The 15,106-nt window shown below is 35.7% G+C and overlaps 1 protein-coding gene across 2 annotated transcripts; it reads right to left on the bottom strand.

Moving 5' to 3' along the window:
• Nucleotides 1-800: 800 nt before the first annotated feature.
• On the bottom strand, nt 801-13,547 carry LOC124641895 (vesicular integral-membrane protein VIP36). 2 transcript variants are annotated; one of them, XR_006985718.1, is made up of 7 exons: nt 13,353-13,547; nt 13,161-13,276; nt 8,966-9,163; nt 4,888-5,050; nt 3,570-3,736; nt 1,201-3,063; nt 801-1,151 (listed from the first exon to the last, which is right to left on the bottom strand). XR_006985718.1 is itself a non-coding variant. In XM_047180152.1 (6 exons), the coding sequence occupies exons 1-6, from the start codon at nt 13,477-13,479 to the stop codon at nt 2,851-2,853; spliced, it is 984 nt and encodes a 327-aa protein (XP_047036108.1). In that variant the 5' UTR covers nt 13,480-13,547; the 3' UTR covers nt 801-2,850. The 2 variants fall into 2 exon arrangements, 1 of the variants encoding a protein (XP_047036108.1); XM_047180152.1 differs by having other exon boundaries at nt 801-3,063.
• Between the last annotated feature and the right edge of the window lie 1,559 nt (nt 13,548-15,106).

Here is a 15,106-nt window from a genome sequence, read left to right as displayed (position 1 = left end):
AAATTGATTTAATACAAAAAAATATAAACAAAATTTTAAATGCTGATTACGCGCCAAGAATGTTCAGGGTTACCGCTAGAAAATAAAAAAAAGCAAAATAAAAATTTATGTTGTTTATGTTTTAATAATAAATACGAATAAATTAATGCGATTGTTATTAATTTGTTGACTTACAATTGTTAAAATAAGATAAAGATATAAGTGATTCAATTGTTTTTGGGAAGACAAAACTTTTGATCACAACATTTTTTTTTATGCTGGCAAGGTGTTAGAAAGAGACAAACAGCCTCCGTTCGAACTATCCCTCTTGGCTCGGATTTGCCTCTGTGTATTATGCAACCAATTTAGTACCTTATTGCGTTAGAATAGAGTTCATTTTCGTAAATATATATTTTGAGCGTGCGCAATCTTGTTTAGTAATATTATATCTATGCTATCACCACACCACTATCAGCGATGGCGGCTGCCCACTCCAAAATTCTCGGCGGCGCGGGCGGGCATTTCAAATAGTATCTAAAACTTAGAACTTCTAAACGTTGGATAGCAAAAATGGACATTTAGGTACAAATAAAGATTTTTTTTCCAACTATGTTGGAGCTGCTTCTCGTCTACCTTCTAGCTTAGTAGGTTTGCAGCGACTACTTATATGACCTCCTCAAAACAGTTACTAGCCAACCATTTTAAGGTATCAGGCGGGTTTAGAATTCGTGAGAACTGTACCGTTCAGGCTCATGGCTAAATAGCAGCCGCATGGAAAACCGATCATAAGTTTAGGTAAATAGAAATAAAAACACACGATGGAAAAGTTTATAAATCATTTTTATTAAACACACATACACCACTCGTTCACATAATGATTAAGTCACAATTGAACCATTTTAACACCAACTAATATTGCAAAAGGAACTAAATTACGTTACGATATAAATAAATACTTTCATTCAATAATAATTTATTTTATAAGTGTGTAAAATCGTTCAAATGTAACAGACTTAACGATAAAATTAATCACTAATAACAAACTCCAATTATGCTTTAACAAAGAGAATTTGCTTTAGAATCAGTTTTAAATGTCCTGTTTTATAATCCTAATGGGGGCAATTTTTTAAAGTATTCTTTACCAATTCATTCATGCTATGAAAGTCAAACAAATAAACTTATAAAGGAATAGCGATAAATCGATAAAGTATAGTCAAACAATATACAGTTTTCATCAAATCAAACTTTGCCCCTCTGAAGTCAGCCATTACATTCTGACTATCGTGAAGTCATTAGTAGCTAATTTCCGAGCGACAGAGTTATTTGATGACAACTGTAATGTTTCTGTTTTGATGATGAAAAGGTGACTTTTTAAATGTAGGTCTACTGGGACATGTGCCTACGTTTAATGTTCTTGAATTTACTAAAGCGGACTTTATTTTATTAGATTGAACGGTGAAACATTAAACTCCAATTTGTTTACGCTTTTTGGTCAGTTAGACAAAAGTCCCAAGCAAACAATTTTAACACAATAAAAATTAAATATTTATCTTACAACATAAAGAATAAACTTATGCAAATATAATGTGGATAACCAGTTCTTTATATAATGAGCAAGAAAATTATAATATGTATGTATTTATAGTAAAATAGTGACTATACATTTATGTATATGTATATTTTTATGTACTTAATGTTAGTGTAAAAACTATTAATTTTAATGTTAGACTGCATTTAAAAATATGATAGAATTGGATGGCAACACTACTTATAATAAGTAAGTATAAATTATTTTACTGGACACAATTATTATTTCTATGCTTGTGAAACATAAACTATTACTATTGTCACACATAAATACCCATAAAAATGCAGTCAAACTCCTTTATAATTAAAAAAAACACCTTTAATTAACCGGGCTATAAATGACTATTACCCTTTATACCTTAACAAGTGACAAACGAATTAGAGCCGAATTTTTGGTCGTAAAGTAACTTTTATTTGAAGAATATGCTTGACGTTTTGACAGCTTCAGCAATATGTCAAACCGCCATATTGATTCCTCAGATAGAAGTCGACTGACGATTGAAAAATCGGCCCAAAGACAAAAGAAAATTGTCATGAGATTTCATATGTAAATTAAATAAACGAAAATGATTCTTATTGTTACGAAATAAAGTTGATTATTGCAACGTCATAGCATATATGGGTGTTTGTAAGCATAGTTTGACGGGTGATGTATTAAAAAGGCGGGGTTGACAAACATATTCGCTCTCTTTCTCGCATGTACATTTGTATAGCGGTATCTCTTTTTGTCGTGTAGAGATATCAGAACATTTTTAAACTGAATAGCGTGTCGGATTTGTAATTTAAGAATTTGGAAACGTTATTCTAAATCACATAAGCCTTGCTTAATTTTTAAGAAGAGAAATAAATGATTATTTCGGAAACTGGCTTTGAGTAGAAACATAATAATATATTAAGGTAACAATATAAATATATCGAGAACATTCTATTTGGATTTAGAATATCATAAAGATTAGTCTTTAAAGTTTCATAATTAGAATTGGTCTTGGCATATTCTCTTATCAATTTGTATTCTAAAATCAATAAATTATTGTTACAATCATATTGCTTCTCTTCATAATTCATATTTTCTTTAAAAAAGAAACATGGACCTCACAGGCTGGTTACAAAACGACATTTTTGACAGGTCTCATTCACAAAACAAATCAACCTGTAAAAAGAAAACTCCAGACATTCCTAAAGCCTGAAATTTGAAAATGGAACCAAAAAACAAATGACTCAGAGACATGTAGTTCTTATTTAAAAAAGGAATGTCTTTGAAACAAGTATAATTCTGCGGGGTTCTCAATACAGCCTCTTTCTAGATTGTTCTTGACGTTTCTGGTAGTACATGATGCCTAGAACGACCAGTACTATGATGACAATGGCTATTGCCATCATGTAGAGGAAGGTTTTGACTCCGGACATGGCTGGCTTGGAGTCCTCGATCCTTTCGCGAGGAGCCTCGAACGATGCCGCTGAGGGGATAATCTGGGAACGGTCCTCGTCTTTGTTTTGCTGAAAAGTGAGAACATAAATTCATAATGTTATTCTGTGTCTTGTAACAATATGAGAAGAACTCAGTAAATGAGTATATTGCTCCTACGGCAGTTTTCGCCAATTCAGTTCTTTGAATGTGAGAACATTATCATTAACAAAACCAATTTTTTTTTTATCTCTTGGAAATTGTCAGTAACAGCTTTAATTAGCAGATTCAATGTAAAACAACAAAGCCAATCTTGAAGAAATTAGTCACAGAAATGCAGTGAAATTTAGAAATAAACTTTTTCGCTGGTTTATGGTACGTAATTACGGGTACTCAGAAGCCAGTAAGTATAACAACAGTCTTACCAAGGGTTATTGGGTTGCCTAGGTAACTAGGTTGAGTAGGTCAGACCGGCAGTTGCTCCTTGTAAAACACTGGTACTCTGCTGCACCCCGTTAAACTGGAAGCCGACTCCAACATAGTTAGGGAAAGGCTTGGTAGATGACGAAACGGTGGCCTACTAGTGTGAAATACTTACAGCCTCCAAGAGATCAAGTTCAAACATCTTGATAGCAATGATGTCATGGTTGTCACTGAGGTCGCCGGTAGTGGCCGACGCGCCGAAGTAGTAGCCAGTAGGGAGTAGCACATTTTCTACTTTCAGGCACTCTTTCCAGGCGTTCTTGCCTTCAAGGTCCGTTGATACTGCGGGGAGAAAAATTAATTAATAATAGAAATTGAATAAATGATCTGTTCATTTTTGTGCAAAGCTGGGATCAAAGAAAGTTTTGTTGCAAAAGTTTTTTTTTTTATCTGGTCATTAATTTGTTTCTGAATTTGCTTTAAATTACATATTTTTTTATTTTACCAATATTAATAGTCTGAGAGATCTTTATCAACGATACATTTAAAAATATCATCACCATCACATCAGCCTATTACCATCCAGTGCTGAATTTAGGCCTTGAATAGATCATAAATGTAAAAAAAATATGAGTAGTTTGCGTTTTCAGTTGCGTGAATTCTGAGTGTTTTACCATGAACGTTTTAGAAATCAATTCAGGACTAAACTCGTAGGTCTGGGTCTGACACATTTATCTTTCTGCCCACAAATTGAATATCAGTTCAATTACACATTTTTTCTTATTTTCCCTAACTCACCAGTAAGCGTATCATCCACATAAGTGATAGAGATTTGCGGAACTTGGCTTCACAGCCGGAGACCTGCGTGTGAGTGCCGTCTCTGTCGTGGTCATAGTGCAGCATATCATAACTTACCAGTTAGTCATCATCCTCCGAGCCTTTTCCCAACTGTGTTGGGGTCGGCTTCCAGTCTAACCGGATTCAGCTGAGTACTAGTGCTTTACAAGGAGCGACCGCCTCCTCAACCCAGTTACCTGGGCAACCCGACACTTACCAGTCAGCGCCATCATCCTCCGAGCCTTTTCGGCTTGTCGGCTTCCAGTCTAACCGGATTCAGCTGAGTACCAGTGCTTTACAAGGAGCGACTGCCTATCTGACCTCCTCAACCCAGTTACCCGGGCAACCCAATACTTACCAGTGAGCGTATCATCCTCCAAGCCTTTTCCCAACTATGTTGGGGTCGGCTTCCAGTCTAACAGTATTCAGCTGAGTACCAGTGCTTTACAAGGAGCGACTGCCTATCTGACCTCCTCAACCCAGTTACCCGGGCAACCCAATACTTACCAGTGAGCGTATCATCCTCCAAGCCTTTTCCCAACTATGTTGGGGTCGGCTTCCAGTCTAACAGTATTCAGCTGAGTACCAGTGCTTTACAAGGAGCGACTGCCTATCTGACCTCCTCAACCCAGTTACCCGGGCAACCCAACACTTACCAGTAAGCGTGTCATCCATATAAGTAATAGAGATGTGTGTATCATGGTTGTAGTTGCGGAACTTGGCTTCGCAGCCGGAGACCTGCGTGTGAGTGCCGTCTCTGTCGTGATCATAGTGCAGCGTCCCGTTGTTTATCATCGCCGATATGTACGGGTGCTGGTGCTGGAAGCATAAAAGTAACGTGTTAAGAAAATAGCCGTTTCTCCCGCATTCTGGGGAAACTTATAATAAACTTATTAGGAATAAGAATTCCATGTCAGAGGCAGTAAGGCGGATTTGAGAAAACGCTAAAACCAGGGCTTGCTAGGTGATTAAACCTGCGGCTCAGAAGAAGGGATAAGAATAATCAGAAAGGAATTAATAACGAATGGCTTGTTAAGGAAAACATAACCTTAATTGATTGATTTATCTATACTAATATTATAAAGAGAAAAACTTTGTTCGTTTGTTTGTAATGGATAAACTTAAAAACTACTGGACCGATTTTAATATTCTTTCACCATTAGAAAGCTATATTATCTGCGAGTAACATAGGCTATATTTTATCCCGGTGCGGGCAGTAGCTCCCACGGGACGCGGGTGTAACCGCGGGAAAACGGCTAGTCAGCTTATATTCGTACAATCACCTTCTATCCTTCATTCCTTCCAAACTAACTTTTGGAATAAGGTAAAATTAAGCATATATCATGATTATTATTTTTTAAATAGAGTGAGATACAAGTATATATACTCAATTCGAGAGGTATTTTTAAAGTCATGTATTAAGAGGAAGTGTTATTGCCATTAATCAAGCATTATTATGATACAATATCGTGTGGGATAATACTTATGAATTTGCACGTGAGAAAAGTTTATGAACTGGGAAACGAAACCAGATATTTTGCATAATATCAGCGTCAGTAATTACTAAAATAACCACCGCAAGAACAACTTGACACATTGAGATTAAAATTGACACAACTATTTTCAAAAGACCCACTGTCTTAAAAAAATACTGACTAGTGCTAGATTTAAACCACATCCTCGAAAAAAGCTAATCGTCTAAACATAACTTTAAAGCCGGTACTTTTTAAGACCACGTTTTATAATAATGTAGTATGAGTTTTCCTCCCATCGGACTATGAGAGTGAAGGGATAGTGAGTGCAAATATGTCCTGCGCAGTTGGCTAATTTCCTTGCATGAGAACAGACGCCGTAGCCGATAATCGGCTAGGAGGTCATCATCATCATGAGTTTAAATTTTCGAAATATCTCCTATGAGATAAACATTTCCTCTAGTTACTTATGACACTGCATCAGATAGAAAAATGAGTACCTAACCAGGAAAATATTTTGTTGCTGTTTTATTGCCTTCAAATTCAATTTCAACAAATAAAACCCCCGACCCAAAAAAAGTACGCAATTAAACCCTATAAAAAGCAAAAAATAACTTTAAACACTACGTAAGTACCAACTAAAGCATGTCAGACTAAACAAAATTTTGTCGTGTCGGGGGACCGCTCTAATTTATTAGCCTCACGTTAGAAGTAATTATATACTACTACATTATATAGGTATACTACTTATAACTTTGTATATAATTGTGTTCACGTTAATACGTGTTTTTATACGAGTGTTGTAATTAGGTAGGTATCATTTGACTTATGTAAGTATTTTTAAAAGTAAAAAGCGGTCCCCCGACACGTCAAAATTTTGTTTAGTCTGACATGCTTTAGTTGGTACTTACGTAGTGTTTAAAGTTATTTTTTGCTTTTTATAGGGTTTAATTGCGTACTTTTTTTGGGTCGGGGGTTTTTTTAAATTTATAATTTAATTTTATTTCATGCTTTTTGAAGGAGCTCCTTAATTTTTCCTTCCTTCATTTAATTTCTTTTATTTTAAGATAGGGTCGCTATATGCGATCACGGCCAAAGGAAGCTGTTAAAAATCCTCATGACAAACTGGCTCTGGGAGAATTGCACAGATTAAGAATCAATAAAGATTAACTTTTGGTCATTCTAGATTTTCAGCAAAAATATAAATCGGTTTATCCGTTTCATTCCGGCATTCCAGGGTTTCATCCGTCACATCCCATTTCCAGCATCAGGTTCTCGTCAATTACAACCATGAAGAGAACTAGTCAAGACAAATTCAACGAGCCCAAACTCGATGCGTTTACTAAAAGGCAGTTCAGGGTTACGTCTCCTATCTTCGTGCCCTAACAGCAGACCAGCTCAGCGGTTCCAGAAGACATTAGTGTTTCAAATTTCAGATCCCACATATGCTTGCAAGTAAACTGAGCGTGTAACATTCCTATCACACTTATCAAACGAGCTGATGACCTTGAAGACCTGAACCGATTTCCACCAAACATAGCTAAGAACACTCCCGAATGACATTCCTTTCAAACAAAAAAAACCGCATTACAATCGGATCATCCGTTTGGGAGCTACGATGCCACATACACACACACACACACACACACACACACACACACACACAGACACGTCAAACTTAGAACATCCCGTCGTTTTTGCGTCGGGGGTTAATAAAAGATTAACTATGGCCTATATCGACTGTGTCGTTCACAATCACATTAAATGAAATGCGTTAATATACTGGTTAATATATGTCGATTACCACAAAGACAAAAGAAAAATATGTAAAAATAAAAAAATGATTTTTTCAAACAAAGTAAATAGAATAAAAATGTGCGAAAATTAGAACACCATATAAAAGTCAGTCATTACAAACAACTGAAATTCTCCCTTGAAAATTGACAGCTGTCAACTGACCAAAACATTCGATACTCCTAACTTTATCTCTGCTTTACACATGATGTTGTAAATTATAAAAAAGAAAAATGACTCCTGTGGTTAAACCACTGAATGGATAAGGTCATTTTTTTCACAATTCGCCATAGAATATCATAAAGTATATGCAGTGGCGGCCCTAGGGGTGTGCGAACTGTGCCATCGCACAGGGCCTCGCGCTTGGGGGGGCCTCGCGCTACGACCCACACTAATATAAAAAAAAAATTAGAAGATATTTATCTGGTCCAAGAAAAAAAATGTGCATGTTTTCTTTATTTCTAATTCATCCTGCGTTTACTTTTTGAGTCCTCAATTTAACAAAAAGTTGGAACACCAAAGTAACAAAAACAACTGGCTCTCGATCCAGTCACGGATTCTTTTTATTTGTGCTTTGAGAGTCCTTAAACAAACAATTTTAAAAAATTCGCGCTCGCTACGCTCGCGGCTGTTCACTTGGTGCCCAGTGCCTTCCCTTCTAACTTGATTAGAGTACTTTTATGTCTCAAAACTCAAAAATTTTCGCGCTCGCTGCGCTCGCGGGTGCTTTCCTTTCCACTTGTTTTATTTTTTCATCCTTTTTTAGCCGAACCTAGAAGGTAGCGCCGTTTATTAACAAGAAAATAACTCCTAGTTTCCGTATGAACTTTCTTATTTACGACGCAACGTTCGAACTACTTAAGTTACAATCTTTCAATACATAGGGGGCGCTTGGGTCATGATTGCACCCGGGCGCTACATGAGCCAGAGACGGCCCTGAATCAGTTATACGAAGAGCTGAATATTATCTCGGTGCTGAAATGTATATTAGAAAATAATTTAACTGAAATTAATCCCACTACCGAAATAGTCTTGAGAATTCGAATAATAAAATAATAATATCGAAAAAGCAGTTTTCGAGGCTTAACATTTTTAAAACTTAAGGAATTCAATGACACAAGATCGACTTTCAGCCCTTGCTATTCTTTCGATCGAAAATGACGTTGCTCATTCATTCGATTATTCTGCTTTAATTAAAGATTTTAGTTTAATATTTGTTAATTTTGTGATTCTTTAAATATGAACTGTAGTAAAAATATTTTTTTTATAATTAGTTTAACTTAGCATTTCTCCTCAAACATGACGATTAGCTAAATCAAAACGCTAGCTTACTCTCTTCACTTTGGACAAAGGGCCTCGCATAGACCTGCCGCACGTGGCCTCGCAATGGCTAGGGCCGCCGCTGAGTATATGCGATAGGATTTAATGTGATTGTGAACGACACACCCTGTATAAAATAAATACTCACATTATGAGCTCCATTATGGTTACTATACGTGTCAAGTATAATCGCCAAGCCCTGGAAATAGTCCTTGCTGCCGAAGACAGGGCCGGGGTGCATGCGGTCTCGCACGTACCATATTGCGAAGCCGTCTCCGAACAGGTCTTTACCACGTCCGTGAACCTTGAACTGGACTTGCAGCTCCCAGTTGCGAGTTTGACATGGCTGGCAGTAAAGAGAAGATTTTTAGAAGGGTTTTGTAAATATATTTTGGTGTGTAAGCTGTTAAATTGAGGTGGTTAAAATGTACCATAAGTTACATAAACTTATGGTACATTTTTCACAACACATCATCAAGTAATCCTACAGTTTTGGGACCCTTCTTCATGAGAAAAAAAAAACTGTGTACTATCAACCAATTTTTCTTAGGGTGCGTCCACATCTGGCGAATGCGCCGCGAATGCGCAGCACGCGAGCCGATCGCGAGCTGTCCGCGAGCTGCGCGCAATAGTTCGGTGCGCCTCTTTAGCGCAACTCACGCAAGGCTCGTATAGAGCGCGCGAGCGGCGCGCGATCTGCGCGCAATCAGTTCTCGCCCTTACAGTTCCGTATATTGGCTCAGTACTATCGAAGATGGCAGACGTCGCGCGCCGCCTGCGCGCCGCTCGCGTGCGGCGCTTAGGTCGCGCGCGAGCTGCGCGCGGGCCAAGCAGAAGCGGCGCACGAACAAAAATGCACGCGCGCAGCTCGCGGACAGCTCGCGATCGGCTCGCGTGCTGCGCATTCGCCAGATGTGGACGCACCCTTAGAGAATCAAATAAAGTGGGTTAAAACTACAACTAAGTCATAATGTAGTCCGGTTTTAGTAAATCATTTTCTGATATTTAAAGATGCTGGAAAACGGATATTGCGACCCTAAAAATAATAATGATGAAGATTCGAGATCAGAAAAAAAAATAACTAAAAGGTCAGCAGATACGAAATCTGATTAGGTACATTATCATAGCAGACAACAGATAGACACAAATGAGTCATCATGCATAACATCGAATAGACATTAGACGTTGTTTTGATCTATTTACTGATACGCTCTGACGCATCTAGTAAGAGCTACGCATATCTATACATACTATGTAGTGATGAGTAGGTAGTAATTTTTTTTTTTATTAAGTACTTTATACAAAATACTACACAGCGTATGCTCTCTCAAATATTTGCTAGTCGACACAGATCTTTGATACCCGATTTAATTAAAGTTTGGAAGGATATGTACCCATAATGACTTTGAATTCGATTGGTAGGTCGGTTCTTGACTCGATTCGACAGCATCATGCTAAATTACGTGAAAAATAGTTTCCCATGTTATATTATGAGAAAAATAATTTCTTATGATCGCATTGTGTGATAATCTGTCGTCACCAAGTGTGAATGCTTTCTTACAGTCATTAGCAACTGAATGAATGTAAATAAACAAAGACACAGCACGAGCCACGAGGCGTTGTTTTGGCGACTGAGATCAGTGTTGATGCCAAATTAAATGTTTAGATTGCAGCAGGACTGTGTGTTATTTAATACAAGTAGTTTTCAGTTGATGGTCGTCTGTGTATTACAGACACATTACACAGTTAACGCTTTTGAGCCTACTCTAGTTAGCACTTACTGCCTGTTAGAAATCTTAGAATCTACGCCGTGAAAGAGCTAAGAAGATTTCGCCCTTTGCACGGCGAAATAATCAGTTATAGATGTAGGCTATCTAAAAATATTCCGGAATATTGCATACGATATTGGCTAAAAATAAGTTAAAAATTAATTGATAAGTAGGTATAAACAACATTTATTTTTATCTTGGACGAGTCATACGACTTAATAAATATAATAAATAATCTGTGAAGTGGAGTCGATCGAATACATAACCGTAAATGTAGGTACGCACACATTAATTGTATGTTAAACTCGCTTCATGGCAAAAAAGCACAGATATATTACCAACGCACATGACTACTTCAAAAATACCTACACGATATGGAGTTCCCACAGCATTATAGGAAATTTAATTTAAATGTATACCACATTGAGGATAAAAGTTTGACAAATAGTTTAACCGAATAAGCTAAAGCATCTTTGAAATAAAAGATAGATTTCCTTAAAAAACATAACTGGGTATTATTAATATCAGATACAGTGGTGGATAGAAAAATAGAATAATCAAAATATCATGTTTACCTAAACAAATATTCAAGATGCAATTATAAGCATCTTATTCACTCTAAACAAATAAAAGATAGTAAGTAAGCAGAATGTGAACAAAATTAATATTAGTATTTTGAAGACGCAAAAACAAATTAAATGCGAATTCAATGTACATTGTCTGGTCAAAGTCAGTGCTAATGTAAATACTAAATACATGATAGAGCAAATAAAATACATCAACAATGTTTTCTATTATAAATAACAACAATATCATATGCATTTTTAATCAATTTAATATTAATTCCCCAACGAATTTAACAAGGAGTCACTAATCAATAAGCTGGAATTAAAAAAAGTAATTTCATAACTAGAAACTGATTAAGCGTGAAACATAGTTTGGCATTGCCATTCAAATTAAGCATGACTTGCCTGTTATTGAAAATTCAACATAACATACAAAATGTTATTTTGAACATTATATCAATGCAATAGAGTGTGGATTAGCATAAAGGTTTTTAGTAGTACTTATAACCTTGCTCTACTTGGTTACTCTCATTACAAAATTGAACAATTATCTAAAGGTTAACATTTTTAATTCACACTGTTAGCTGAATGGTAAACATGGACCAACATTTTCGGAAAATGTGGTCTTAAAAAACTGACAGCTTTAGTGCTAGGGTTATACCATGATCTTGACTAAAATTCATGGATTAGATATTGGTACTTGTTAAAAACACATTTTTTTTAAAAAGATGGTTTAAATGCTGAATAGACTTAAGCATATTTCAGAAATTTCAAGAGTGAATGAAATAAATATTCAAAATATTACTTCAGTGGTATTTTGATATGGTTTTAGTCATAATAACTGGTCAAGATATTTAAATGTTTTCATTTTATGCTATCAATACTCATTCATACATTGTACTTTGTCTGCGTTTCAATAAATGACACATGTATGATGTCAGTTTCTTTTGTTTTCTTATCAACTGTGTATCGAGTATGTATAGGATGTGTTACAATAGGTTATTAACCCTTTAATGGTCTACTTAGTAATAAATGGACAAAGAATCAACTTAATTAGTTTGGATATTATCAGCTAGTACTTAAGTAGAGACCACAAATAAGTAGCATTATAATTGTGAAATATTTTTTTATTATTTTTATCTTATTTTTTTGTGCAATTCAATCATGTAAGTTGTCCTAAAATGATTAGAATACATTTCAGTATACAAATACATTTTTTATGTAATTCAGAATAATTGTATGCCATAAATATTATTTTTTATTAACTGAGGCCCACCCCAACATAGTTGGGAAAAAAGGCTCGGAGGATGGATTATTTTTTATTATTTAATCATCGACTAGTATAGATCTATGGATAGTTTTAAAATAAGTACTTCTAAAGCAAAAGGCAGTTGCTACATGTAATATAAAATGCAATAGACATTTTGGCCATAAAATTGTATGTATGGCAGTAACATGAAAAAGTCATAAAGATAACAAATGTTTTTGTGTTTTATCATTGTCACTAAGCCGGACAAATGTTACAGTCGCTTTGAATAAATGCATTTTGAAAATTAATTGACTGTTCTCTTCATGACTGCCTGTCCATAGCGCCGGACAAGGCTGAGGTGCAGAGACAATAGATATTAACCAATAGCATTGCATAAAATCAAAAAAGTCTCACAAAATTGATCCTATTAGCCAATATTTCAGTATTTCTTCGCACCACAGCCCAGCTCTGTTTCATTGGACAGTCAGTTTTATGCATTTTTAAAGACTGAGTAGATGTTGGATTATTAATAGCGTGTCTTAATAACCAACTGAATACATATATGTAATAATATGTGCAAACACTACATTGTATCCACATTATCTACAAATACATTACAGAATTGCGAAAAACTGCCAAGTTATTCAGCTTATCTCTGTAAACAGATCACAGACGCCTCGTGGCGCTACGTAAACGTTAATTAGGCGTTATCATGCATTTATTCATACGGTAAATAGAAATATATGTTTGAATACTTACCACTGTGTTCCAAATAGCTCCGGACTTGGACTGCAAGTCCGGCGTTAATCGTACGTAGTTCGAAGTCACAATAGTGCTACCTAAGAAGTCCCAGTAAGGCACCGACATTCCACTCCCTGGAGATAATTGACAAATTTTATTGTTAGCGCAAATTCTATGTAGGATCAAAGTCACCGGGCAGGGGTCACTCACCTTGGTACGGTTTTGTGAGAGAGTGCTCTCGCCTGATGTAATCTCTCGTGTTCCATTCTGCTAGAATAGAACTAATTAGTATAGATACTAAGAACACTTGCACCCAATAAAGCTTTTCATAAAGCATTTTCGTAATTTTCTAGACGATGCACTTGATGACAAGATACACGCCAAATCATGGCAGCCGCTGCTTAGTGTTGCCAAGTAAAGGTAACCAAATTGGCATTTTGGCAATCATTTAACTTGTTTATAAAAAAATTAAAAGATGCTGTAATAAAATTATCATATATATTTATATTTCTTACTTAGTAAAATGCTGCTATTATTTTCGTTACTTGATGTTTCTTTGAGTATCAAAATTATAATTACTACGCACTTGGTAGTAAATAAATTTATGCATCGGCAACATCGATCTGTATATGTCAGACATGGTTTGTCGGTAAAACAGTGCTAGTGTGAAAAGTTGATACCTATGAAATTGTTTATGAGTTTCCCAATAGATGGCGTAATATTCGTAACAAGAACTCGCTACTGCTGATTGATCATCTTGCTAATAGATGTCGCTTAACTATTTTTCTATAAAGAATTTACGAGAACTAAAAATAACTGATAATAAAAACACTATAAATAATTATTTATTGCGTTTTTCAACTACATGAAGCAGTGAAGCAGGAGAGCTAACTTCATAAAAATCGCAAGTCGTAAATCGTCATGCACGACAAATCGCATAGGAAATTGCACCTGCGGCAAAATATCGCATGCGATCAAGCGAATAACGTGAACGAGAAGCCATGACAAATATACTGCCGTTATCGGTCAGTTTATTAACGAACAACGCTTCTGTAAATTGTTAATGGCACACAGAAACTACATATTATTCATTTATTTCCTTAAAATTGTCCTATAGTAGGTAATCTAGTGCTCATAGTTTATTTTATACCTACCAAAAGCTAGAAGCCACTTTGTCTGCACTGAATTTATGCTGAACTTGCAGGTCATTCACCTCCGATGCAGTTTTCAGTTTTGTATACAGTTGCTTGACGGACGATTCTTAGTAAAGTAAAAATTTACTTTAAAAGCCACTGAAATCTTAATTTTTCTTTATTTTTGCGGAGCTTAATTTAAAAGCTTTTATTTAAGCAGTGCCTATAAGTTGTTCTGTTAATTAACTATAGGTAGGTACACATGTAATAAGAACGCTTTGTTTATGAGTTTTCCACCATCTAGCTAGATTGAGAAAATGTTTGGAAAGCTACAAATGAAAACTTTTCGAAAACGAAACGAGAAAAGCCTGACCGATTTTCTACCATAAATCGAACGAGCAATATTTCTCTACCAATCTTAGCAATTATACTATGTCAATAAATATAAATGTCAATCAATACTTTTTCAAGGTGTTGCCCTACGTTTTGACGGAATGACGTCACTAAAGGGTGTCTACTTTCCCCGGCAAATGATGGATACCCCGACTTTCACTGACTTTGCTACATAAACTTTGTTAAGGTCAAAATCGCACATGTTCGAGTTCATTGACATTTGGTCGGCAACTTTTACCATGGTCTTGATTTTCGGTGGCAGACAAGCTACTTGACTGTATAGTACAGAGATACTTGTGTGTTTATGTAGGTACATAGATATCGTGGTTTGTACCTACTTATTTGAAGTTTATGTTAATGTTGTACCTATGTTTTCAGTTTAATGATTGGTACCTCGTTAAGTTACATACTTCACATTTCATCTAAAATAAGTAGGAA

Source organism: Helicoverpa zea, chromosome 23 (genome assembly GCF_022581195.2).
Source record: "Helicoverpa zea isolate HzStark_Cry1AcR chromosome 23, ilHelZeax1.1, whole genome shotgun sequence".
NCBI classification, from domain to species: Eukaryota; Metazoa; Arthropoda; class Insecta; order Lepidoptera; family Noctuidae; genus Helicoverpa; species Helicoverpa zea.
This window is presented reverse-complemented; position numbering and strand designations above follow the sequence as displayed.

What these genes read in the sequence shown, in the direction of transcription:
- LOC124641895 (XM_047180152.1), bottom strand. Translation starts at nt 13,479, where the DNA reads ATGCTTTATGAAAAGCTTTATTGGGTGCAAGTGTTCTTAGTATCTATA. An exon ending in TCTCACAAAACCGTACCAAG is followed by an intron (nt 13,277 to 13,352) that starts GTGAGTGACCCC and finishes AATTATCTCCAG; the next exon opens with GGAGTGGAATGTCGGTGCCT. An exon ending in TATGGATGACACGCTTACTG is followed by an intron (nt 3,737 to 4,887) that starts GTAAGTGTTGGG and finishes TTCTCCCCGCAG; the next exon opens with TATCAACGGACCTTGAAGGC.